Genomic DNA, 24,992 nt, shown 5'->3' on the forward strand with positions numbered 1-24,992 from the left:
AGGTCAATGTGTTTTTGCATTAACCTATAAATGTAACTGTTTTTGATGTTCTTAGATCAGGTTCTCCTGGACACTGTGCCAAGTATGGTAGCTACTCCTTGATTGAGGATCGAATTAACAAAGTTTTGGATGTTCAGCTTGTCCAAGTAAGTTGATGTCACACAGAAATCTTGTGTGTGATTTAGTTACTGATATTACAGTTACTGTTCAGTAATAATCAGTTGGTTTTACAGAGCTCAGAAGTCCCAAGCAGCTCTTGGTGTGAGCTAGAGGGTCTAAAGCGGAGTATGCAGTTCCTGATGGACCAAGACATGCAAGTGTCTGCTCTGATAACAGACAGAAATCGGCAGGTAATGATGCTAGGAGAGATCCATAGCTGAACAGCATTGACAGGCACAGTATCACTCAAAATAAATTCTATAAAATCAATTTGAGTTTTAGGTGGCCAAGTGGGTACGTGAGAAAATGTGTTCAGAAGGAACAAAGCATTTCTTTGACGTCTGGCATATTGGGAAAAGTATGTATTGTGATGTTGGTAGTTCTATATAACAGACTTGTTTTTGTAGTTAAATTCACTTTCCTAATAATTAATTTGCTCTGCTCTGTTTGTCTGCTCTGGAACAGGTGTACAGAAAGCACTGGATGCTGCTGCAAAAGAGAGGAACTGTGAGGATCTGAAGCTGTGGAGGCCTGCCATTATCAACCATCTCTACTGGACCGCAGCTTCCACCCCTACAGGAGATCCAGATGAGATGCAGGCAAAATGGCAGAGTATGATAAATCATGTACAGGACATACATGAACACAGCTTGTCACGATCGGTGTTACAAAGAACCACGGGAGAGGGAACCAATTGCAGGTAAGTCTTTTATTAAAGGGTAATCCAAATAGAGTAAACAGTCCAGGCAGGGGTCGAGACCAAAACATCCATCCAAACATAAACAAGACATGAACACAAGGCAAGGACAAGAGCTGACGGACATGAATTAAACATTCAACAAGGATTCCGTGACACATACTCAGACAGACCGGGTATAAATACACAGAAGGTGAATGAGGGAACTGGAGACAGGTGGGGAATAATCAATTAACTCAAACAAGGAGGAAGGTGACCAAATAAGGGAACAGACAGTAAATAAGGTGACAGACACCGTGGGAAAGGAGGACATCTAGTGGAAACCCAGGGACACAACCCAGACACTGTGACACAGCTCTCCAGCATTTACCAGCTGCGCACATCCACTGTTGGAAGGAGAGGCAAGAAACAAGGAGTGGCTGGAACCAGGTACAACATAATAGCCTATGTTAAAAGATGTCAAATGTTTTGAGGCTAACCTTTTTTCAGTGCTTGTAAATTTTAGTTTGGTTTTATCAATACGTAACCCCATGTGTACTAATAATTACTTGTGTTATGAAATGCGAGAGATTATATGACAGAATACGTTTTATTCAGGATCACCAGCACCCACTAAACTAGAGAGTGTAGCTGCCAGGAAAGCACTGGTAAAGGATATTCAACAATTGTCACCTCAGCATCAGACATTCTCCCTGGAGGCCTACCATTCCCTTATTCTGCACTTTGCTCCCAAACACACTGGCTTTTCTTTTCTTGGGATGTACAGCAGGTAGTGTTATCACTTAAAAGTATCGATACTAATAAAATTAGTGTTTTTTTTTTTTCAATTTCAGGAAATTATGACAGAATGAATATGGTTAAAAACTAATGCAGTCTTGTATAGCAGACCAAAATGTTATAGATTGATAACAGCATTACATATTGTTTGCAAACAAATAATTGCAAATATGAGTCATTGTCTTAGACCCATTTGAACTGAAAACATTAATGTCATATTTCTGTTGCATTTCACTGCATTGGGTTAGCTTTGGAGACCTAATGTTCTATCTACTTATCTCGTACAGACTTCCCTTGGCAGCCCTACATTTCAATAGTAATGGCAACAGAGATGTAGCGCGAACTAGTGAGGGTGAGGTACGCTACGCTGTTCACTACCCACGGTTTCGGAAAGGTGGCTGGGTAGTCCACCCCATCAAGGAGAAACCATCTTACGGTTAGTAGTTTCACTTAGTTTTTCAATATCTTTTTTGTGTGAATCTATCTTTATGCGAGTCATCCATGTTACTAAATGTTTTCTAAACATTTCTCTCCTCAAGGATACGCAACAAATCTTATGGTCTCTCTGGTAGAGGAATACTGCAAGTCACCACAGGCCCTACAAGAAAGCAGTGCCGTCTTGTCCTCTGCTGCACCGCCCCCCCTCACCTCTTCCGTCCAGAAGGTTGCCAAGGATGAGGCAGTCAGCCTCCATCTCGCACGACACTCACGTTTTAACATGTAATAAAAGATCAATTTTACCAGTATAGTTTGTTTCACTATGGATTTATTAATCGTCTTCCAAGCGGGGCCACTGGAAACCTTTGTATGTTTGTCCCTCCTCTGCAAACTGCCTCCTTATTGCTGACACAACACATGAAGGTATGGCTTTCCTAATGTTCCTGCCTATTATTCCGTACGCCCAGCGGACAACCTGCCTTTATGCTGTGTATCGGAACTGCCTGTGGTGTAGATTGGGACATAATTACATTTTGATCATACCATGTTTTCATAGTAAACAATTCCAATGGTAAATATTGCATGTCCTGTCGGCTGATATTCTACTGTACTACACAACACCAAAGTTGTTTTTATAGGAAGTATATGGAAACCACTGAGTTTAAAAACCTGCTTAACAGGATTTACTATTTTGGTGTAGAAAAGCTGTTTCTTTGAATTGCAGTGTGAAATAATTTTTGCTCAAAACCTACTGTGGTCTGCTGGCTTGAAGAGGGCCATGTTCCTTTTTGAAGTTCATGTATGCTATCTGCAGCACAAAAGGATTCAGACAGGATGCTTCAAACCCTGGATGGAGTGTGAGGCAGGTAATGTCTTCTGGGGGATCTAGGTTTTGGACAAGGGACCAATAGGCGTCGACCTCCCTACAGCACACACTCTCCAATGCTGATGGCATAGCCTCACATCTACCACACAAGCACCTGTTAAGCAAATGTGCTAAGATAAACTCAATCTCTTTCCCTCCTTGTAGCTCTAATGGTTGGTGTAAGACCTTGTAAGAAACAACATGTAGACTACTTACTTCCTAAAACTTGGGTAAATATGCACTGTAAAAAGACACACCCCCTGTACAGTATAGACTGTCAATTAGATGCATTTATCTGCATGCCTTACAACCAGTATCCCTTCACGTGACAATAAAAGATCCTTGTTACAATGACTGTATTTACATGAACAGCATATTCCCGTCCTAGCCGGAAGACTAACCGCTTTCATACACGTACTCCACAGTACATGTGAGCTCATTTACATAATGTCCGTCGGAAATACTAAGGTGAGTAGTATAACAGCCGACTAAGTTCGGAATTCCAGCTGTCCGGTTATGTTGTTTAGATATACGGCCCAAACGCTTGACATCTGCAGAAGCAGAACATGCGGACACCTAGGTCTAAAAGCAGTTATTGATTAAAAATCAGCTAGCAATTTCTACAAAATTTCACGGTAAACTGTGTTGTGTAGAAATGCACAGAATTTCTATCCCTATCCAGACTAGCTGACCGTCACATATGTAAGCTATAGCCTACATCCTACAACATTCATTTAAAATCTGGGATCTAAATTAATTATTTTAAGACACATGTTGCTGGCATAAATGGTGACAATCTACATGGATGCTTGAAAAACAACAAAGTCGACAGCAATATTGCTAAATATGATTTATTAAAGATACTGCAATGTGTTAAACATGGAGACGTTAGCCACAATTGGCTTTAGCCTTTGGTCACTCACCAAGACACCTGCCCAATTCTCAACCGATTCTCCTCACACCACAACTCTATCTCTCTCCTCTGTCCATTTACCCTTCCCCTTAACTCTGCCTGACCCCTCTCTCGCCTAGGCGGCTCGTAATTATACGGCAATGGCCCATCGTAAGAGTTGACATTTATCCCTACTGCAACCTCTTCACTATCTGACTCCATTACGAAGAGACGATGTTTACCGGCCGTTGCGTCACTTCCGATCAGAGGGTTTTTCACAACGGAAGTAATTTTACTCACAATTTCTTTTAAAAAACTGTTTTAATGCACATTTATGATTAATTTCTTCACACAAGTCGAATTCCTACACTATTTATCTACACGTTCATTCACAGGGATCTTCAACTTGAAAGATAGGCTTTAAGTCTTGTTCAGACTGTCAGCCCAAATCCAATTTTGTGCAAATCCAATTTGAATCCGATCATGTTTAAATAGTCTGAATGGCAAAGAATTTTGAAATCCAATTTTTGCAAATCCATTTTAAGCAACATTTATATGTGGTTTGAAATCCTATCCAAATCACATTCCTTGAAATCCATTTCAGACTGACCGTTCAGATCAGATTTAGCATAGCTTTTTCATGTTCTCTCAACATGTAAAATGAAAACACATCAGACGTTTTTGTAGAAAACATGATGAAGTTCTTTGCAGAAACAAGCTTGTGCTGTTGCGAAGTGCAAGTCAAGCAGTAAAAGACAATATACTGCTAGTATATGCACCTCTTTGAGTTCTGAAATCAGTGGAGACGGCAATATGGAATAAAGTCGCACATCCAGCTTTCTGCGTTTCTGTAGGCATAACAACGCAACGTCATTGCCAAATATACCAATGCAAATATTTAGCAAAACAGAGTGCTATGGGACACGCAAATTGGATTTGTACAGTTGCGACACACAGTGTGGACAGTCAGTCATTTAGATCAGATACCAATTGGATATGCACAAAATAGGATTTGGGCTGACAGTATGAAAAACACTTAAGTATTTACTGTCACTTTTGATCAACTTTGCTGCATAAAAGTATTGATTTCTTAAAAAAAAAATGGTCGTTTAAGTTTTTAATTTTAACGTTTTTAACCCATACGCCCCCCCCCCCCCATCCCAAACTACACAAACGGTAGGTATGGTAACGATAGACAACTACACAAATAGGCAAAAACTATATTGGTCATAAACAGACTAAAAAGCCATTTTAACTAGAATAAAAATACTCAAAAACATCTAATCAGCTGGAAAAAAAATGCTGGATAAATTTCCTAAGATTTCTGTATGCTTTCTGAAGAAGAGCGCTAAAATAACCAATGCAAGTGGACATAAATAAACAATAAAGCAGACACAATGCGTGAATTTTGAGTGGAAGCACCTCCGTTTCTTTCTCCTTGGTAGTCAGGATCTTTTCCACAGAGTTAAATCTCGCAGAGCCATGCTTGATGCCAACTCAAACAAGTTTACCCAAACCCTGCCAAGGGTAGATCAATCAACTCAGCATGAGGTTTGGAAAAATGCAGTAAGCTCCCTTTCCCATCAAACAAAAACCTCAGGTTAATGTACGGCCTCTTAAACGTAATGCAAACAAACCTTAAAAATACTGACAGGGAATTATGTAATGGCAGCACATGGAGGGAAATAACGGTCCTGCGAGTTAGGTTGAAGGCCAGAGGGTTCAGTGAGTGGTAGAAAAGTGGCGAGATTTCACAAAGACGAGCTGGCAGAGGATCAACCGAGTGGGATGGAGGTCAGTGAAGAGACCACCAGGGTAACAGCAAGATTACTGGGTGTGCTTGAAGGATAATCTAGGAGCCTGACAGTCTGCATAAGCAAGGATGGGTTAGAATGACCAATGATTAATGGCACCATGTGTGTATATGTGCCCTGTTTATTTGGCACGTTGGCTTTTTGCATACATTTCAAATTAATAAAATGTTTATTAATTTAATTTTTTTAATTTACGGTCTTAAACATTTACCTTTATAAGCTAAATGCATACATTTTATTAATTTAATTTTTTTAATTTACGGTCTTAAACATTTACCTTTATAAGCCAACGTGCCAAATAAACAGGGCACATATACTCACATGGTGCCATTAATCATTGGTCATTCTAACCCATCCTTGCTTATGCAGACTGTCAGGCACCTAGATTATCCTTCAAGCACAACCAGTAATCTTGCTGTTACCCTGGTGGTCTCTTCACTGACCTCCATCCCACTCGGTTGATCCTCTGCCAGCTCGTCTTTGTGAAATCTCGCCACTTTTCTACCACTCACTGAACCCTCTGGCCTTCAACCTAACTCAACCTAACCTTTTTATTCAAAGCGACTTACAGTGCATTCAGGCTATGAATTTTTACCTGTCATGTGTTCCCGGGGAATCGAACACCCAACCTTGCGCTTGATAAAGCAGTGCTCTACCAATTGAGCTACAGGAACACAAAAATAAAGATGGTGTTAGCGAAAGAAAAAGGGATTAATGTCGCCATGCTGTGGTTCACACTCTAATCCAACTGTAGCATAGATACATGGTCTTAATGTACTGTTTGCCTCAACCTGTTCATTAAATCAATACAGCAGGTATTATTACTGGCTGCGTCTAGTGCGCACAGTAGCCATATAATTAAATTTCACTCATCTGAACTTTTTGATGGCAATGGCTTAAGAAAGGGAGGGAAAGTCCTGCTTATTGGAGGATGGACATCATAGATTGAAATAACGAGAGGGTAGTCTGAAATAGAAGGTAAAGTTTGAGGGGAAAGGAGTGAGAGTGGCATTTGAATGTGTGTACTATATGTGTGAAATAAAGGCAGATTGTGAGTAATTACCAATCTCTATTCGCCTAATTTCCTTTTCACTAAACTCTAATCGCTTTTATTCGCGCCTCATTAGCCTCTTTGACTAGATGAGAGCTCAATGCTGAGAAAGAAAAAAAAACACTTTCATGCCAAGTTTCAAGCAAATTTATTGGATGTTTGTCTTAAGCAATGAATGGATAATAATCATGGCAAGTGAAATTGTTTTATTCCATGCTAAACCATGTCCACAGAAGCAGAGTTACAGCCTACTAAGCTGAGAAACATTATTAGGAGTAAAGTTTGCTTCGGTTAAAGTTTTAAATTGTATTTAATAATTCTTACTTGGCGAATTATCATCATTCGCCTCATCTGATATACCCTTGGAGCTCCTTACACTTTTGAGAATTGCTGCTCTGAAATCTCATTTTGACCAGAAAGAATTATACATGTGAGACATAACAAAACCAAAACGCAACAATGGAAAACTGCGGTTGTCTACTTTTCAGATTTTGTCAAGAACTATTGTAATACTGAGGAAACAAATGAGCAATGGTAAAATACAAGCAGATTTACATTGCTGAGATACTACATTGCTGGAAAGTCGTGGCCTAATGGTTAGAGAGTTGGACTCCCAATCGAAAGGTTGTGAGTTCGAGTCCCGGGCCGGCAGGAATTGTAGGTGGGGGGAGTGCATGTACAGTTCTCTCTCCACCTTCAATACCACGACTTAGGTGCCCTTGAGCAAGGCATCGAACCCCCAATTGCTCCCCGGGTGCTGCAGCATAAATGGCTGCCTACTGCTCTGGGTGTGTGCTCACAGTGTGTGTGTGTGTGTGTGTGTGTGTGTTCACTGCTCTGTGTGTGTGTGTGTGTGTGTGTGTGTGTGTTCACTGCTCTGTGTGTGTGTGCATTTTGGATGGGTTAAATGCAGAGCACAAATTCTGAGTATGGGTCACCATACTTGGCTGAATGTCACTTCACTTTACTAAACAAAATTGTGTATCCTGTTACTGCTCTGTTTGTTTGTTCTCTCAGACGACAGCTTTATGTCTTGACTGAAGCTGGACTTCTCCACTATAAGGTAATACCTCATGAGAATATTCCAGATTGTATCTAACAATCTTCTGAAAATGACCAGATGGCCTCTACTTACCTACAGTCATAATGGGCCATGTCTGCTTTTCATCTTTATCACTTATTATATCAAATATGACACTCTGGGAAAATTATCCAAAACGCTGACCTCACAGCCCAAAGGAATCATCACTTCTAAAGCCATCAACCACCTGCTGTCTCATGAAGCAACTCTCCAACAGCAACATTCTGGACCCTAAGGATTCATACATGGTAATAGACATCTCAACACATCATGAAATTCAATTAGCTGATCTTAAACAGCACGACTGCACCCTGAAACCTTTGAGCTTGCCAGCCTCAACACTATGTCACCAGATATAGCCACAGCTGCTCCGCTTTACCCCAAGACAACAGCAGTAGAGATCAAGCTCGCAAATGAGCGTGGGTCGAACAGCCACAAGAGCAGTAGGAAATGCAAACAATGTGTGAAAAATATGGAGAGAAATGAAAGAATGAGGAGGAAATCAAACAGAATTGAAGATAAACGAATGTTAGAGGCATAAGAAGATTGGAAATCAAGAGTGCATAGCTCTCTGGAATACCTGATTCCAATTATTTCTTTTTTATTATTTTTTATAATGACCTCAAAACTCTAAAACTTAAACATTTTATTGACATAAAAATTTTATTGAAATAAATGAAAAACAAAGCACAAAAAATGAGTTTTAAGTGGAATTTGCACTTACACACATCCCAAATAAATAAAGAAATCAATTTCTTCTCTTTTTTCACTTTTTTCTTATCTCTAGCTTGCTTCCTAATCTAGTCGTGTAATAAACCTGGCAGTGTATATTATACATATTTTTTGTTCTTAGATGAATTGCTTTTGTTCCACATTTGGATAAAAGCACCTGGTAAATGTAATAAATACATGCATACATGTAAACGCATATATAGTATGGATATTTATTCTGAAGTTTGTTAAAGATTACATTTAATTAATAAATTATCAGATGTTTTAATTCTGTAATGACAGCAAATAAGGTAATTTGCATGTAAAATTGGAGAAATTAGGATGCACACTTAAATATGTCATTTCGACAGATAAAAAAAAAGGATTGTATAAGTATTTTGATGATAATGTAAGCATTTCACTACAAAAAGGGTGAAGGGAACCAAACTGAGTAATACAATGCAATTTTAGAAAAACTAAGTAGAGGAAATGAAGAAAAGGCTGATGCCTCATGCCATATCGGGTAAGAATTCAAACATGAATTCAAAAATGAGGCATACTGGCACCCTACAGTACATCCGCAGGACCGAGGTTTCAACCAGTGTTTGAGATTAAGAACATTTATAAAACTGGTAATGTGTTTGTTTAGTGACGTGACATTCAGCCAAGTATGGTGACCCATACTCAGAATTCGTTCTCTGCATTTAACCCATTCAAAGGTGTGCATGCACGTACGCAGCAGTGGGCAGCCATTTATGCTGTGGCGCCCGGGGAGCAGTTGGGGGTTCGATGCCTTGCTCTGGGACACCTCAGTCGTGTTATTGCCAGCCCGGGATTCGAACCCACAACCCTAGGGTTAGGAATCAAACTCTCTAACCAATAGGCCACGACTTCCCCCAATTACTAATTGTTTTGCTTTAATAGAAAGGAGTTTATTGGGCATAAAAAGTAAATTTTAAGGATCTCCATTTACCAACTACAGAAAAGCTTTGTGTGCTCTACTGCTGGATGGCACAGATATGTGTAGTCACAGTCTGGATCCTGTTTCTGGTGTGGGGCACTTTTTTAATGTGATCCCACCAGGGGGCTGGTCTTGTGTTACAGGAAACTGTTCCCCTGGTAGCTTCCTCTATAAGCATCAGTCCAGGCCCTGCTTTATTAAATGTGATTAGTCTATAGGACAAAATCCCATTCAACCACCACAGTGCATACAATTGATCCGACAGGGGAAGAAAATTGTTTTCTGCAGTTTAACGTGGAGAATGTAACACTATCTGCACCTGTGAACATAAACTCTCTACCTTGCCAAAAATCCATACAATAGCATACAATAAATCCATATGATAAAAATGAATTGCTTTAGGTACTGTAGATCTGTCCAGCTGAACCTGACCCTAAGCTGCCAAGGCACGATTCAGGAAAAGATCTTTCTTTCTACAAGAAGAGCATATAAACTCTATGCTTTTTCTCCAATGTGAAAGTAATCTAGGTACAAGAATGCTATGCTCTTGATGACACTTGGAGATTTGTTTGTCTTTATTATTTCCTGGGTATAAGTCCATTTCTCTCTCTTTTTTTTAGAATTAAATGTATATGTTCCAGACCACCTTATAAGAGACAATTAAAATGCATCAGATTGAAAATTTAGAGACTTATTATTAGACATGAACAGGAGGGGACTGACCTTTGGTTTTAGTAATGGGTGGACAGTGTACACTGACTTGGAATCAATTTCTTACACTTTAGGAATCCTTCAATGGAAACAAAATCTGTTCTGAGATCAGCATAAAACTGCAAGTGTAATGGTTCAAATGGAAAAGCCCAAAGATTGATACATGAGCGCATTGGGTGGAGAGACCTCTGTCCAATACATAAAGAAGGGTCATTCTTATCCCAACACGCTATAACAGGGACTGTCCCAAACAGGGTTTGGTTTGTGCACCCTACTCACGAAATCTGTTGAATGGCTAGAACAATTAAGAGAAAACTAGAGCAGACTGCTTCCATTAGAAATTACTCGTGGGAGAAGAAAGGAAACAGAAAAATAAATAAAAGGTTCTCTTTCAGCAGTGTATAAATAATACACCATCCTATCTATAAAATAAGTTAAACATGCATGTTTTTGGAGGAAATGGCTGGTTTAGCAGTGAGTGTTTTTGTTGGGGGGGATAGTGCTTGAAATGTAAACTAATAAAAATATACATTTATCGATACAATCTCTCATTCAAAATTACTAATCAACATCTTAAACTTCCTATAGACAAATGCATGTTTATTCTGAGGTGTGCTAAAATTTATATTATGTAGCATCAGTTTATTAAACACTAATTAAACAAATCCTTCTCTATCAATTTAAAGAGCAAATTCATGAAGAAATAATGGATTTATTGCTATACGCTGTCTGTTTTGGTGTGTTTTTCACTATGATCATGTAAATCTTGATCAATACAAAATTTATACATCCCTATGGCCCCTTTCACACTGAGATTACGGATTACACGGGGGTAATGTGTCCCGGCAATCATTCCCAGATCATTAGATTTTGGTTCATTCACACTGCCAGTGATTTACCGGAATAAGTGCGTGCGTTCAAACACAACCCGTAGAGGTCCCGTAATAACACGTGACATCAGGGTGCGACATGTAATGTATGAGTCGAAAAACACTAGGCACGTTAACTTTCACTTAAACTGGCGAACAATCTCAGCTTTAGTGTAATTAGTAGGAACTAACTGATCTCTGCTTCATTACAGTTTGCACATATTTTCTTCATTGCGAATGTTGGTCTTGGCCTTCAAAACACCTTGTAAAAGAGTCACACGATAACGTTTGTCATCACTACGACACTGGATTCTGTTCACACAGAGCTCATTCCGGGACTGAACCCAGCAATATTACTAGGTCCCCTACCCGGGATCGATCACGGAATCAATCCCGGGACGTGTTTGCGTACACACAGAAGGCAATCCAGCAATGTTCTGGCAATTTTCCGGGTCCAACGTGCAGTGTGAAAGGGGCTTATGAAATGAGATTTGGTTTAGCACCTGAAATAGTGTGACTATAATTGTGCCAGTGAACAAGTAAAGAAGGCATAATCTATTATGATCCCAATATAAATAAATAGGAAACATGTTTGTGCTGAAGGAATGATAGCATAATTTTAGTCCTTTAGGGTCTGGTTAAACTAGATGGCAGGTGGTGCACGAATAAGATAAAGAAATATGTTCCAAAATGGTACCACTGTTTACTGAATTCATCCCACAGTCAAAATGGCTGCCCACTCCAAAGTTTCCAGTTTCATGAAAACATTAATGGGACAAATAGTGATTCAGAAATTGACAAAGTCTACAATCGCTACAATGTCAGAAAACAGTAAGATAGGCCAAGTCCTGTCACTAAGTGGATCAGAACCAGTGACCACAGGCGGTTTTGTGGTACACATGCCAATGTGTACAGACTGGTGCCATAGGGACTGCTGCTACTGAGTTTTGAATACCAAAAAATCCAAGCCTGGTCCGGTGAGACCAAAAGGATATATGCAATGAAAGTTACTTCAAGGGTACTGAAAAACCCACTGTGCTGCTTTGTGCCCAAAATTCTGAAAATATACTTTCAATAGAAAATACAATTGTATTTTTTCTTGTCATTTGTGTTGAGTGACTAAAATAGAAAACAATTATATTTATTTGAGAAATTTAAACAGCTCTCTGTTAAACTGGTTTCATAGAATTCTTTCTAATATCCCCCTTGTTTCCAAGATTCCCCGAACGGTCTCTATTCACTTCCAGCTTCCTTTTTATTCCTGACTTTATGCACCTCTCTATGTGTATGGCAAGTCTCCTTTCTTCCTCATTGTCTCTCTATCTGTCTTTTCCTCTCCCTCTCCTACTTCTTCTCCATACTGTGAAAACACATACCAAATTCCACCAAAAGCTGACCAGTGACCCGTTCCAAATATATGTTAAATGAGCCAGCAACAATGTGGAATTGCTGTATTTATTTAAAATGTTTGTTCTGGAGGGTATTTTGCAACAGATGCTTCTGTTGGAAACGGACATTACAGAGGTCCTTTGAAGTCTGGAATTGCTTATTATTAGGGAATACATGGTCTAATTTTAATTTCTTCTCCACGGGGGTAAAAACAGCTTGAGAACACAGTTGGCCCAGTTGCCACTTGGTGGCAACAATTATCATGGCAACAGACCAACCAACATTTCAAAAAAACAAAAAAGCACAATTTTACCATCTGCCAAGCAACTCTTTCTGCAAGTTTCTGTCAGAGGATAACATCTGCTAATCGTATGTCATAATTACAAATTGTCTAGGTGAGTAAAATTACAAATTTACAACCTATCTTTCAAGCAAGATAAAAGACCCAAAACAAATACATGCAATACTTCGAAATTATGTTTAAAGACATCTCAGATGTTATGTAAACTAGTTCCTTCTGCTATAGTCAAAATTTAGGGCTGGGTACAAATCTTGATTTTAAATTTTTTTCACTAATTACTAAAATCAAAAACACACACCATGAACAGTACTGCCCAATTCTCACAACAAAAGCCTCTTATTGATAATTTATAATGATGTTTTAATATCAGTCAGAAAAAAAACCTGTATATTTTTCAGCATTAGTCATATATAAGCAAAAATTGACCTTCATATTAAAATATAGCCAAATTAATCACAATCAAATCGAATAAGAATCAAACTGACAGCTTGTGAATCAGAATTTAGAATAATCGAAATAAGGAAATCAGCATTTAGCATTGTAAAACCTGGAAAATATAATCATGGCCATTACTATCAGAGAAATACAATCACAGGAACACACACAAAAGGAGAACATAGTCATTCCTACCTCAAGGAAGCAGGTTCCTGCTGATGTGTTCTCCTTGATAGAAACATTGTAGAAGGTGCTTCCAAACACTGGCTCATTATCATTACTATCCTGGAGGTTTATTTCTACCAGAGCAGTGGAGGATAACGGTGGTCGTCCTCCATCAGTGGCCACTACTTTGATGCTTGGCTTTGGGTCCGTCTCGTAATCCAGCTTGGTTGCGGTGGTTATGATACCTGTGACGGGGTCAATGATGAACCAACTGGCATGAGTCTTCTTGTCTGGTAGGATGCTGTAGCGGATATCACCATTGGGACCTTGGTCTTTGTCCCTGGCTGTTACTTGCAGCACAAAGCTACCTGGGTAGACAACTTCTGGTATGGTCTGTTTGTAAGCCTGTTGGTCAAAGAGAGGTGGGTTGTCATTTACATCTGTGACATGAATCGTAAATGAGGACTCTGCACGAAGCGGTGGGGTTCCAGAATCAGTAGCCATGACACGAAGCTCATAAGAATCCCTCTCTTCCCGATCCAGAGTCTGGTCTACATAGATGAGGTAGATGATACTGTCTTTAGTGGTCAGAGCAAATTTACCATCACCTCCTTCAAGAGATACATTGACATTGGAGTATTCGCCATAATCAGGGTCTGAGACAGAGATTCTAGCAACATATTGGCCTGGCTGAGCACCTTCAGAGATTTGGGGTAAGCCATCTTCACTGAGAAAGATAATGGTCATGGTTGGCTGGTTATCATTGTAGTCTCGCACGTGGATCGTAACGAAGGCATTAGTGATCTCTGGATGGCTTGCATTATCTCTAGCTTGGACCACCAACTCATGAACCTTCCTCATCTCATAGTCTAGAGCCTTATTGAGTGTAATGATTCCAGAGCGAGGGTCAATGACGAAGTAGCGGTCCGGGTCACTCTGTCGTCGGTTTATCTCGTACAACACAAGACCGTTGTCTCCTTCATCAGAATCTGTTGCAAAAACTTGCAGGATGTTGCTGCCCTGAGGAATGCTCTCAGAGATGATGGCATTGTAGCGACTTTGGTTGAAAATCGGAGCATGGTCATTGATGTCCTGCACCAAGACATCAAGATTCATCTGACCAGTTTTTCTTGGAGATCCACCATCAAAGGCCTCCAACACCAAGGAGTAGGAGGATCTCTTTTCTCTATCCAAGACTCCATTGACCACCAAGTCAAGGTAAAGGACTTTGTTTGCTGCTCTTTTGGTCTGGAGACGGAATACTTGTCCTACATTACCTTCTTTGATCTGATATCCTTGTACGGTAAGCTGATCCTTATCCGCATCAGTGGCTGGCTCAAGAGAAAACTTAGTTCCCACCGCTGTTAGCTCTGGGATCTTCAAAGTGGCTTTCTTCTTGGGGAATGCTGGAGCATGGTCATTAATATCATTTACAGTGATGGAGACCTTGACTGTGAAACCTGTCATAGTGACTGCTATAAAACTGTAATGGTCCCTTTCCTCTCTGTCCAGTCGCCTTGCAGTCTTGATGATACCTGTGGTTTCATCGATGTGGAGATCACTGCCAATGCCTGTGCCTTCATGATCAGAGATAAAGTATAGAGAAGCTGTAACTCCAGGTAGTAAACCAGTGCTAATGTCGCCCACTATTGTCCCCTCAGGTTGCTCCTCATCTAATTGGAGTTCCAAAATACCCGGTGTGCCCTCACTGCCAACCATTACTGTTAATAGTTCCACTACTACGCAAAACACCAACAGCATCCTTAGCCTCCAGAATACCCACATCTTGAACTGTCCACATGTGTTTTTCCCAAAACCATTAAACAGAGTCATCTTGTCAAAGTTTCTTTACACCTGCAAAACAGAAGAATAGCAGATTGTCACAATGAAATTAACACAGTATAGTGCATTAACACATAATAGTGCGCACAATATTATGACATAGATAACAATGCAGATCTATGATTCCCTCACTGCCTCTCACAGACAGCTGGAATGCAAGAGAAAGGGGTGCGTTTGCTTCACAAAGGAGAGGCTTCCCCCAGTCAGGGCAGTAAAAAAGTAAGCGAATTTCACATGTTGTGCATGCCATTATTCATGTACTACGCCTTTTCAAAACACACTCCACATGCATATCTTTCCCATTATTCTAACATGCCTTCTCTGTGATACTTTCTGATAGTCCTAATGGCTTTAATAATGTAGTGTATAAAACATCAAATAATTAACCTATTATAATATAGACACCTCTTGCAAATAGTTTTTACATAAAAAGAAAAATTAATCCGCATTTGCTCTCTAATAAAAAATATATTTTCTTTCCAGTCATATTCAGATTGAGTGGGTTCCATCAGAGGTTGTCACAGTTATAGCAGAGAGGAGCAACTTGTACATATAGAAGTGGGCTGGGGGGGGGGGGGGGGGGGGGGGTTAGTCTTATTTAAAACCATATTGCAAAGTAAAACCTAGCCACTAATTCTGAGCAGAGAGAATGATATTACTCAGACAAAAAAAGCCAGAAAGGATTTCAGAGCATGTGTTGAAAAGCATCTCTCCTTTTGTCATATATGTGAAGGCTGAATCCTCTGTGAAGCAATCTGCTACAGATAGTCAGACTTCGGATGATACTTTATACGCCACTGAAGAAGTGCACTAGCACAATTAGGAAATTATACTACTTTGGCTGGAATCGCAACAAACCTCAGGAGTCCGTGCACTTGCACTGACTAGAGTAGCTGTTTTTAAAGTCTGTATTATCCAAACCTCAATGCATAATGATGGCAGATCATCACTGCAGGCCGTTGTGGTCTCTATACATAAGTGGATTACAAAAGCAATTTGTCCTTGTCAGTTCTGTTTAAGAGTTCTCCAGTGAGACACACATAACTCAGAGAAGGAATAAAATAAATATTGCATCTGGACTTCAGTGTCATTTTTTAACAAGGAAGAACCCCTCCAGATAAAACCACATGAATGTTTTCATTCATTGCTAAGCTGTTCAACCAGGCTCCCTCTAGTGGCTACAATGAGTCAGTAGGTTTGTGAAAGAGGTAGAGCTCCCCCCAAAAAACTATTTACCTTTTGTTTATCACAAATATTAACACTACACAGCAATATATCTGCACTCTGAACCAATTTTCCTGTGTATATGGACACTTCCAAATGGTTTGGTGCCTCTAATTTTTGGCATTTACAAGTAATTTACCTCACAAACACAGTTGACCGGCAGGGCTCCATGCTGTCTGTCCTAATCAGCTGAGACCTTCATTACCATGTGATACAGTGTTAGCTTGTCAAATGTAAAGTGTCACACTAACACACAAATCACATGTCCAAAAACATCTAGGACAAAGACCAAAATGACCAGCAGTATTGCATGAGTGATCTGAAACGCAAATCTCATTAAAGTCACACAGATTGAGTTGAAACAACTGATTTGAAATAAGTGCTCATTAAGGACCATATAAGACAAACAAAAACTGTTCTCTCTGAGGCACACAATGCATTGGCACACAATGTGTCTCACTCCTATTTGAAGATTTGTGAATCTTCCTCACAACATTCAAACTGCTGACAGCCTTATTATTATTATTTTGAAATATTGAAACATTAAAACTGTAAGAGATGATGAACTATGAAAATGAAACAGAAAACATCTCAGGATAGGATATATCAGTTTAAGAAACTTGGCTCTATTTGAGGGACAAATGAGAAAATCTTTCACCAAAACCCATGCTTATGATGGGTCTGAAATGAATGATTGTGGATGAGCAGTTGCCACAGTTTCCGCAGACTAAATGGGTTTGGAATTCACTCCCGCTCAGTTTTCAGTATTTGGACAACCACAGTGCCAGACCTCCTTGGGCTTTCTGCTTTTAGCCATCCAGCTGTCGTCAAGAGACTGGAGCTGGTTGGTTTAACATTGGAGGTGGCTGGCAGGTCTTAGTAAAAGATCCTTACTGATATGAGACTGGCTTAGTTGGTTTTTATGACAGTTGAGCTATGCCAAATCTGAGGAAGCAGGTGACAGAGGAGTAAAGAAGGACAAATCCAGTATGGATAATTTATCACTGAGCATCCATTAAAGAAAAAATGCAAGGATCGGTATTGTACAGATGCTAATGCTTTGTAATATTGCCAAAAAGGCTATGTAATTTATTTTCAATTAAAATATATTTTAGGAATATAAATATATAAAATATATTTTTATTTAACTAATTGGGAGTAGAAAACAATGCTTAATGCAAATAATAATAATAATAATATAATAATACATCCGATGAAAAATTCTGATGCAAATTCAGTTGAACCCCAATGACTGAGACTGCCCTTCCAAGGTATTAAACTAGACTTAACGTTAAATTCTCTACAAAGATAGCCATTCATATTCATAAAACCCTAAAGATATGAGGCCCAATAAAAACCCTTATCAGCATGCTTAACCATTGACTCACTCCTTGAGCTCATGGTAACCAACACACGCTTTTTAGCTGTCATCTATACCGCGTTTGAATAAAGATCCAGATTACACTTCTGAGGGCAATTACTACTAATTTCTTCAATGTGTAAAGACCCTTAGTGCACTTAAATAAAACAGCTTAAGACATCAAGAGTGAGTTCAAGGTTGAAACCAATGCCAACTCTAAATATCTTATAGAGAATTTGCCACTGGTTCATGGGAGGTTTACCAGCTCCAGTGCATTAAACAGGAAAAAGATAAAAACCCCAGCTAACATGGGTTGAAGAAAGATCTCACAAGTAAAAACAACCTCCATCGTTAGGTAAGTGAATGAAAAGTTTGTTTCTTCAGTTTGGACAACACTGATGTAACCCTAAGGAATTGGTGTAATATAGCCTTCCGGACATTTCTCTCCACACAGGCACACGCTACTTTGGTTTTTATGGTCTCTTGGTGGCACAGGTTTAATAGGATATGAGGTTTCCTGAGAAAGTAACTGGAAATATGGAGTTTTGTCTCTGTGGCAAAAAAGCAAGGAAGAAATGTTTCCAAATTTCCTTCTACAATCAGTGGGAAGTCCAGAAATAACAAGGTTTTTTTAGGATAAAGCAGTGACCCCACAAGCTCAGGTGAGACATTTCCCATGCTAGGCACCCCAGACACACAGGTTTCCTCCTAATCTGGGGAAAGTTAACAGATTTATGCATATGTTGTTGTGCTGTTTTAATGATTTTTAAAATATATGCTGAATAAATTATAATCTAATATACTTATTTTATTTTGTATTATTTATCAACTGCTTCAATTATTATGTATGAAAATAAAAATAAATATAAAAATAAGATTATTTTGCCATTACCTTCCAAGCACACTGTGTGCTCTAAGAAAGACAAAGCTGCAGTGAATAAACGAAACAACCTGCGGTCTCGCTGTTATGATCGGGGTTGGGTGTACAGCAAGCTCTTTCTCAAGGAATGGGATGTAACAGGAAAAGAGAGTCAGTAAGAGAGACGAGATCTCTGAATTATTAATAAGTAGTGACACACTGTTTAACCAATGTTGAACACTAAGATGCCACATCTCAGATTCCCAAGTCTCCCAGGTTACAGCAATGTCCCACTATACACACTAAACTGGGCATTAAGACCACTTAATCATCTAATTGATGCAGAATCTATGATTCAAATAAATATTCTGTATTTGGGTGGAATATTTTAATACTAGATTTAATGACAGAATAAAAACGTGTCAATTTTAAGAGAAATTTTGTGACTAATACAAACCAAAATGTTTTTACCTCTAAGATGTTAATGGGTTAGTTAAATGCTAAAATGTATAAAACAGATGCTTGTCTAAATTAGAATTACAGAGAGGCCTACACCCAAAGCAACTCACCACCTGCTCTGGTACCTTTCCATTAAGGAAAAGGAACTGTGCCTCAGTAGAATTTTACACTAACTTGTCCAAACTCTGACCTTATCTACAAGCATGCATGTTTCCAGCCCATTTAACAGTGCTGATGCTTGAGAACAACTACCATTACAACTACCATTACTGGACACGAGAGGTAAAACACACAGCACAAAGCCACAGTGCCATTGAATGCCATTGAAGTATGCTACTACAGATATAAATATTCCGTACAGAGCCTTTAGACACAGAGCCAGTACTGAACACTCCATTGGAGCATTCTCAATGTAGCACTCAATGCTTCAATGATATTATAACTGAGTGAATGAGCAGCTCAGGTGAAAGAGTGAACGACCCAGAGTCTTTTGAGTGATTAGTATACATCTCATTAGCCTGGTTTGTCTTATTAAGCTAACCCCATGGGGAGGGGGGGGGGGGGGGGTACGTTAAAATAAAACAAAGATGTAGTATTTCAGTAAATACTTACAGTACATTGAAAGGGTACATGGTAACCTCACTCAGAAGGAGTATATCACCACCTGGTCAAATGAAAAGCAAGAACATGCTTCATAGATGGAAAAAAGAAACCTTTCCCAGGAGAAAAGCTGCAATCTGGAGCACTTGGATATAATGACTAAAGTGCCAGGGAGTAGATTCCAAAATCTAACAATAGAGACGGTTAGGTAAGCTAATTAATAACAGAACATTGTGCAGACACAAAGTGTATTTAGAGTTTCTGTTGTCTATCTTGGAGTGTAAGAGAAGTTAGAATTACATGAAAAGTCTTGTTTTTAGAAATATCTGCAACCCAGGCTCATTATGGCAACATTTCTGCTAAATGTTATCTCTTTGCTTACATTGCACATTTCACATAACTTCAAGAGCTATGTTCAGAGAGTGGCATTAAAAGCATGTTCAGTTTTATCCAAACCAGATGAGCATAAATCTGGCAACTTATGTTTTTAAGTTGGTTGTTGTACATATAGTGGCGATTTGAAAATGGCATGTCCAGTAAGTGGTGAAAAAAGGTTAATGCTTGTCTGAAAATAATGTAGTACCTATACTGAACCTAACAGATAGTTTTAAGAAAAGCAAATGCAATTTAGTCTTTGAACTTTGCTTTAGTAGGTGGGCTGCCAAGTAAGTTTACTAGATTATAAAAGCTAAAAAAAAAACAAATGGATCTGGTTATGTGTAAAATGTATTAGTTTATAAACCATGTACTAAAATACAAAGAAACATAGATTAATTAATTAATATATATATTCCCGTTTCTATATCATTACTTACTGTAATTTCTGAGAAGGGTTTCAAAATACAACATAAATCATTTTTCAGTGTAAAAGTGTTTTGAATATTGGGGAACTGTGTAAAAATAATCTTCATTTGTAGATTATGTTCCCCTCATAATCAAAATTTGTGTAAAAAGGAAAACAAAAGTTGTTGCCATTGTCAGCTGAAAACTACAGTAAATTGTACGTAAACTTTAGCAAAATTATCGGTAGAGGCACGTATTTTCAATAAGCCTGGGTTGGTTATCTGTCATCCATTAAAATCAGGAGGGAGTAAAAGTTGGCCTGTGGCACATCCAAGCATAACTTCAGAAAATAAATGTTGTGTTTTGTTGTTGTTGTTTTTTTTAGATATGGCAATTGCACGAAATCACAAACAATCTGTTTCCGCCAAAGAACAATTCTGAGATGAATATAAGGCTTCAGTTAAGAGCATAAGGAAAGAGAAATGGAAATACACCCTTGAGATCTCACATCTACAGACAGGGAAATCACTCAGCAAACGGGCTATTTCTCTCCTTCCCAACTGCGGTGTTTGCAGGAAACAGATTAATCGTGATTTCCTCGGACCAACAAAGAGTTCAGTCCTTACTTCTAATCTTAGAATTTCAATGTCTGCAAAAAAAAAAAAAAACGGGGGGTGGCAAATAAACATTCATATTAAATAGCAATCATTCAATGAAATGCAATACATAAGCCGCAGTAATGATACTCAAGCATTGTGTGGGAGAGTGGTTTCAAATCCCCCTCCTACTGAAACACACATCCTATTCTCTTGGTTTATTCTAATTCAATCAAACAGCTCCTCTTCCCCCATGTGTTGCCTCTGATCAGTTTCCAAGTGTTGATGGGCAAAAGTATGAACAGACTCCCCCTAACTGGGTAAGTCTTTCTTTTACTGCCTTATAATGTGCATCTCATGCAGAGGCCGCACATGTGCCCTGCACTTCTGACATCAGCTATGATCTGATGCAGGAAAAGAGGTTCCAGGGCAGCCAAGATAATTTTTGTACTTGGTACTGATAAATTATTATATAAAGATATTACAGCAACAGAGTGGATCAGTTCTTTAAAACATGTGCTTCTTTAATAATTGCTTTTTTCAGGCAATGTCAGCCTATAACCTTCAACAGAGGAGAATCAGATATCACATCAACCAAAATATGTACTAAAATATGTGTCTGTTTGCAATGTTGCCATTAAAAACTGCTACTAAACAAATATCATAACTGTACTTGTATAATATTTACAAATAGCGTTGTGCAAGAAATAGGCTTATAAATGTCAAATTAAATACATTACGAGTTCACTGACCATCGATTTTAATTAAAAGCGCTGTTAGTCATCTGAATCAAATTGTTGCAAAGCTCCACCCATTCGAAAGATTGTCCAATCATCATGCACAAAACAAATACAATGATTGACAGGCCAAATGTTCAATGAACAGATGTTTCTTCCAATGCAAATAGCACTCCTGAAAGCACGGCGTCTGAATGGAACCAACAATGACTTTTTAGAACGTAATGTTTGATGAACATCCATCATTGCTCTTGTCTCTGCCATTATAAAATGCCATGACGAATATTTCGACAGATCCCGTGCATCTGTTAAATCCTACGGACAGATGGTCCAATAACAGCTTTGTTCCGCCAAAGCTGGATTTAGTGTTGCGCTTCTCAAAACAACTGATCTCACACCAATTCATACATATTTTACGAGGTAGCTAATTCGTATGAATTTGTACGAATGACCTACACCTAACCCCGCCCCTAAACCTATCCATCACTGGGGTGTAGACAAATCGTACAAAATTGTACAAAGTTGTACAAATTCATATGAATTAGCCACCTCATAAAATACATACACATTTTTTCGTGAGATACCGTTGAAACAACACACAACAGCACCTACTGGTTGCCGAATAATCAGTGATTTTAACAAATCAGTTCAGTGAATCATTCATAGACTCACTCATAAAATCTGCTTGCTGCCACCTACAGGCTAACGATAAAACCTCCAGATAGGGTCACTGAAAAATCCCCACTAATGCAGATAGCCTAAATTAAAAACAGTTCTGGAATGCACAAACACAGATAATGGTGCAAACAATGAAAATAACTAGGCTAGTTTTGTATTCTGTCCATCATTCTTGGAATTTTTGCACACAGAAAAAATGCATTGCAGCATTTTAATAAAATTTTAAGAGAAGTGGATTTAAAACAGTGCAGTCTTGAATCAATCACCACAGAACAGTGGAGATCCATAATACATAGTTAAGTTCTTGATGATAAGGGAACTACAAACTAGCTACAAACTACAAACTAATAACTAAAAGCCAGGGTTGTTGCCTATGCATTCATATTCAGAGGTGTAACGCCTTTCACAACTCGTTAACTAAACATTAAGTAGGTCTAGATGATTTAACTAATTTGGTTTAGCTTATTAAATTGATTCTAGATCTATTTGTGGTTGTTTTTTCATTGCTTGCATAATTTTAACGCATCCACACAGACATGCTTTTACCAGCTGACGCGAACATGTAGGCTACTACTCACCTCATCGGGGTATAAAAACTGAGAATGAATGAAACTGCACGTCTACTACTGCATACACAAAGAAGCGCTTGGTTTTGCCTACAAAGAAATGTGAATGGGAGTAAACTGATCAATATCCCACATGTCGCTAAAATCATGCAGCACCCCAGCGTTTTCTCTTGAGAACGCTAAAGGTGTCAGTATGTGTTAAGCAGACTGTCTTAGTCATAGTGAACGACAGGATAACGACTCTTACATTCATCTGACCGAGCACCGCCGCTGTCTGTGAGCATCCGTTGTTTCACTCAAACCCAATTTGTATGCAGATGTATCCAGCCTGTTCCCAGCCGCAAACGGATCGTTTTTGTGTAAGTTTAACACATCAACATTAAATCCATAGGAAAGAGATTGAAATCCCACGCAGATACTCCTTGATTTCAACCGGCGAATATAGTAGCCTAGCCCTCAGGTGTGAGCGGGTCCGCATTCACTATTCCATTCACCGAACGGGATCAGAATATCTTACGATCTCCTCGGAGTCTCAATAGTAACGCGCTCCTCCGGATAACGGTCACCTCAGCATCCAGAGCTGCATGGACTGGACGCTCTGTGGATACACCGCACCTCCGCGAGTGAAATCAGACACCCACATCAGGCCCAGCCTCTCCTAATTTGGGTCGCTAATATATTCGACACGTGGGAAGCGGTACAAAAGGGGAGCAAAGGAAAAAAAGATGAAGACTGGGGAAAAGACTAGACTTGTTCAAGTAGACTGTAGTGCCACCATGCTCTACCTTTGAGAAGTGGTCTGAAGACAAAGAACCAGATTCAAGACCCTCTTCCAATGTGTAGTTTGATGGTGTATGTAATTTATGTATATATATATATATATATATATATATATATATATATATATATATATATATATATATATATATATATATATATATATATATTATACATTTAAATTACGTTACATACAAAAGTAATCATCTACAAACAGATCCTAAACTAAAAGCTAAAACTTTATAAATACTACCTATACACATTTTAAAAATAAAGAAATCAAAAAAATTCCAAACTTAACATTTAAATGAAAAACAGAAAATAAAGCTAAAAACAATTCAAAATATTAAAGAACAAACGGTAAAAGAGTATAATAATGATTTTAACATAACACTAAGCCAAACGGCAAAAAAACTACATGTGTATGTACAGTACAACCACACACATACATATATGTACACACACATTTATAAATTAAAAATATATATTATGTCATTTCCATTTAGGTTGTTGAAGTATTAAAATAACTCAAATTAAATAAAACTAAAACGTAATAACCTATACAGACATATTGCATTCAGACATAATTGAACTAAAATTTAAATAAATAACAAATACAAATAATACAAATGAAACAACAGTAGTTTACAGTAACCCTAAAAATAACACTGCCAAACACACATGCTAAAAAAACAACTTATGCATGTATATACATTTAGATAAATATGATTATGTGTGTGTCACTGTATGTAGTGTTACATGATTTTCGTGATAATCAAGCACAATTCCTGTCCAAATTAAAATTTTTATATAAATAAATACATTATAATTTTATTTAAAAATGTTTTTCTATATAAATTAATTATACTATAAATTAATTCAATTCAGCTAAAATAATTTAATATTAGCCTACATATATATATATATATATATATATATACAATTATTGAAATAATTTTTCAAAATGAAATATGTTTATATTTATAGCACTGTATCGATTACATTGTGCATGCTATAAAAAACTAAAACAATGAAATGTAATTAATTAAAACTAAAATTATATATATATTATATATTAAATAAATATAATTAACCTTTTATTTATGTATTTATTTGAAAGGAACAGCTTATCACGTTTAGTGTAAACAATAAAGGGCATTTTAATAATTTTACTGGAGGCACTAAATGATATCCA

General features: G+C 38.2%; 1 protein-coding gene and 2 long non-coding RNA genes across 3 annotated transcripts in view; 2 read left to right on the forward strand and 1 right to left on the reverse strand.

The window, feature by feature from the left end:
* LOC132132129 (protocadherin-16-like) overlaps positions 1–23,726 on the reverse strand; it is a 109,757-nt gene extending 86,031 nt beyond the window's left edge. The window contains exons 1-2 of the mRNA XM_059544414.1: positions 23,268–23,726; positions 13,347–15,170 (exon numbers count right to left, since the gene is read on the reverse strand). Of these exons, the coding sequence (XP_059400397.1) occupies positions 13,347–15,149 (1,803 nt within the window). The 5' untranslated portion in view covers positions 15,150–15,170; positions 23,268–23,726. The remainder of the gene's footprint in view (positions 1–13,346; positions 15,171–23,267) is intronic.
* On the forward strand, positions 54–662 carry LOC132132408 (uncharacterized). The gene is made up of 4 exons (XR_009429031.1): positions 54–146; positions 234–350; positions 442–517; positions 625–662. It is a non-coding gene; the product is annotated as an uncharacterized LOC132132408 (long non-coding RNA).
* Positions 1,843–2,379, forward strand: LOC132132860 (uncharacterized). The gene is made up of 2 exons (XR_009429097.1): positions 1,843–2,069; positions 2,173–2,379. It is a non-coding gene; the product is annotated as an uncharacterized LOC132132860 (long non-coding RNA).
* Positions 23,727–24,992: the final 1,266 nt, after the last annotated feature.

This window comes from Carassius carassius, chromosome 49 (assembly GCF_963082965.1).
Source record: "Carassius carassius chromosome 49, fCarCar2.1, whole genome shotgun sequence".
NCBI classification, from domain to species: Eukaryota; Metazoa; Chordata; class Actinopteri; order Cypriniformes; family Cyprinidae; genus Carassius; species Carassius carassius.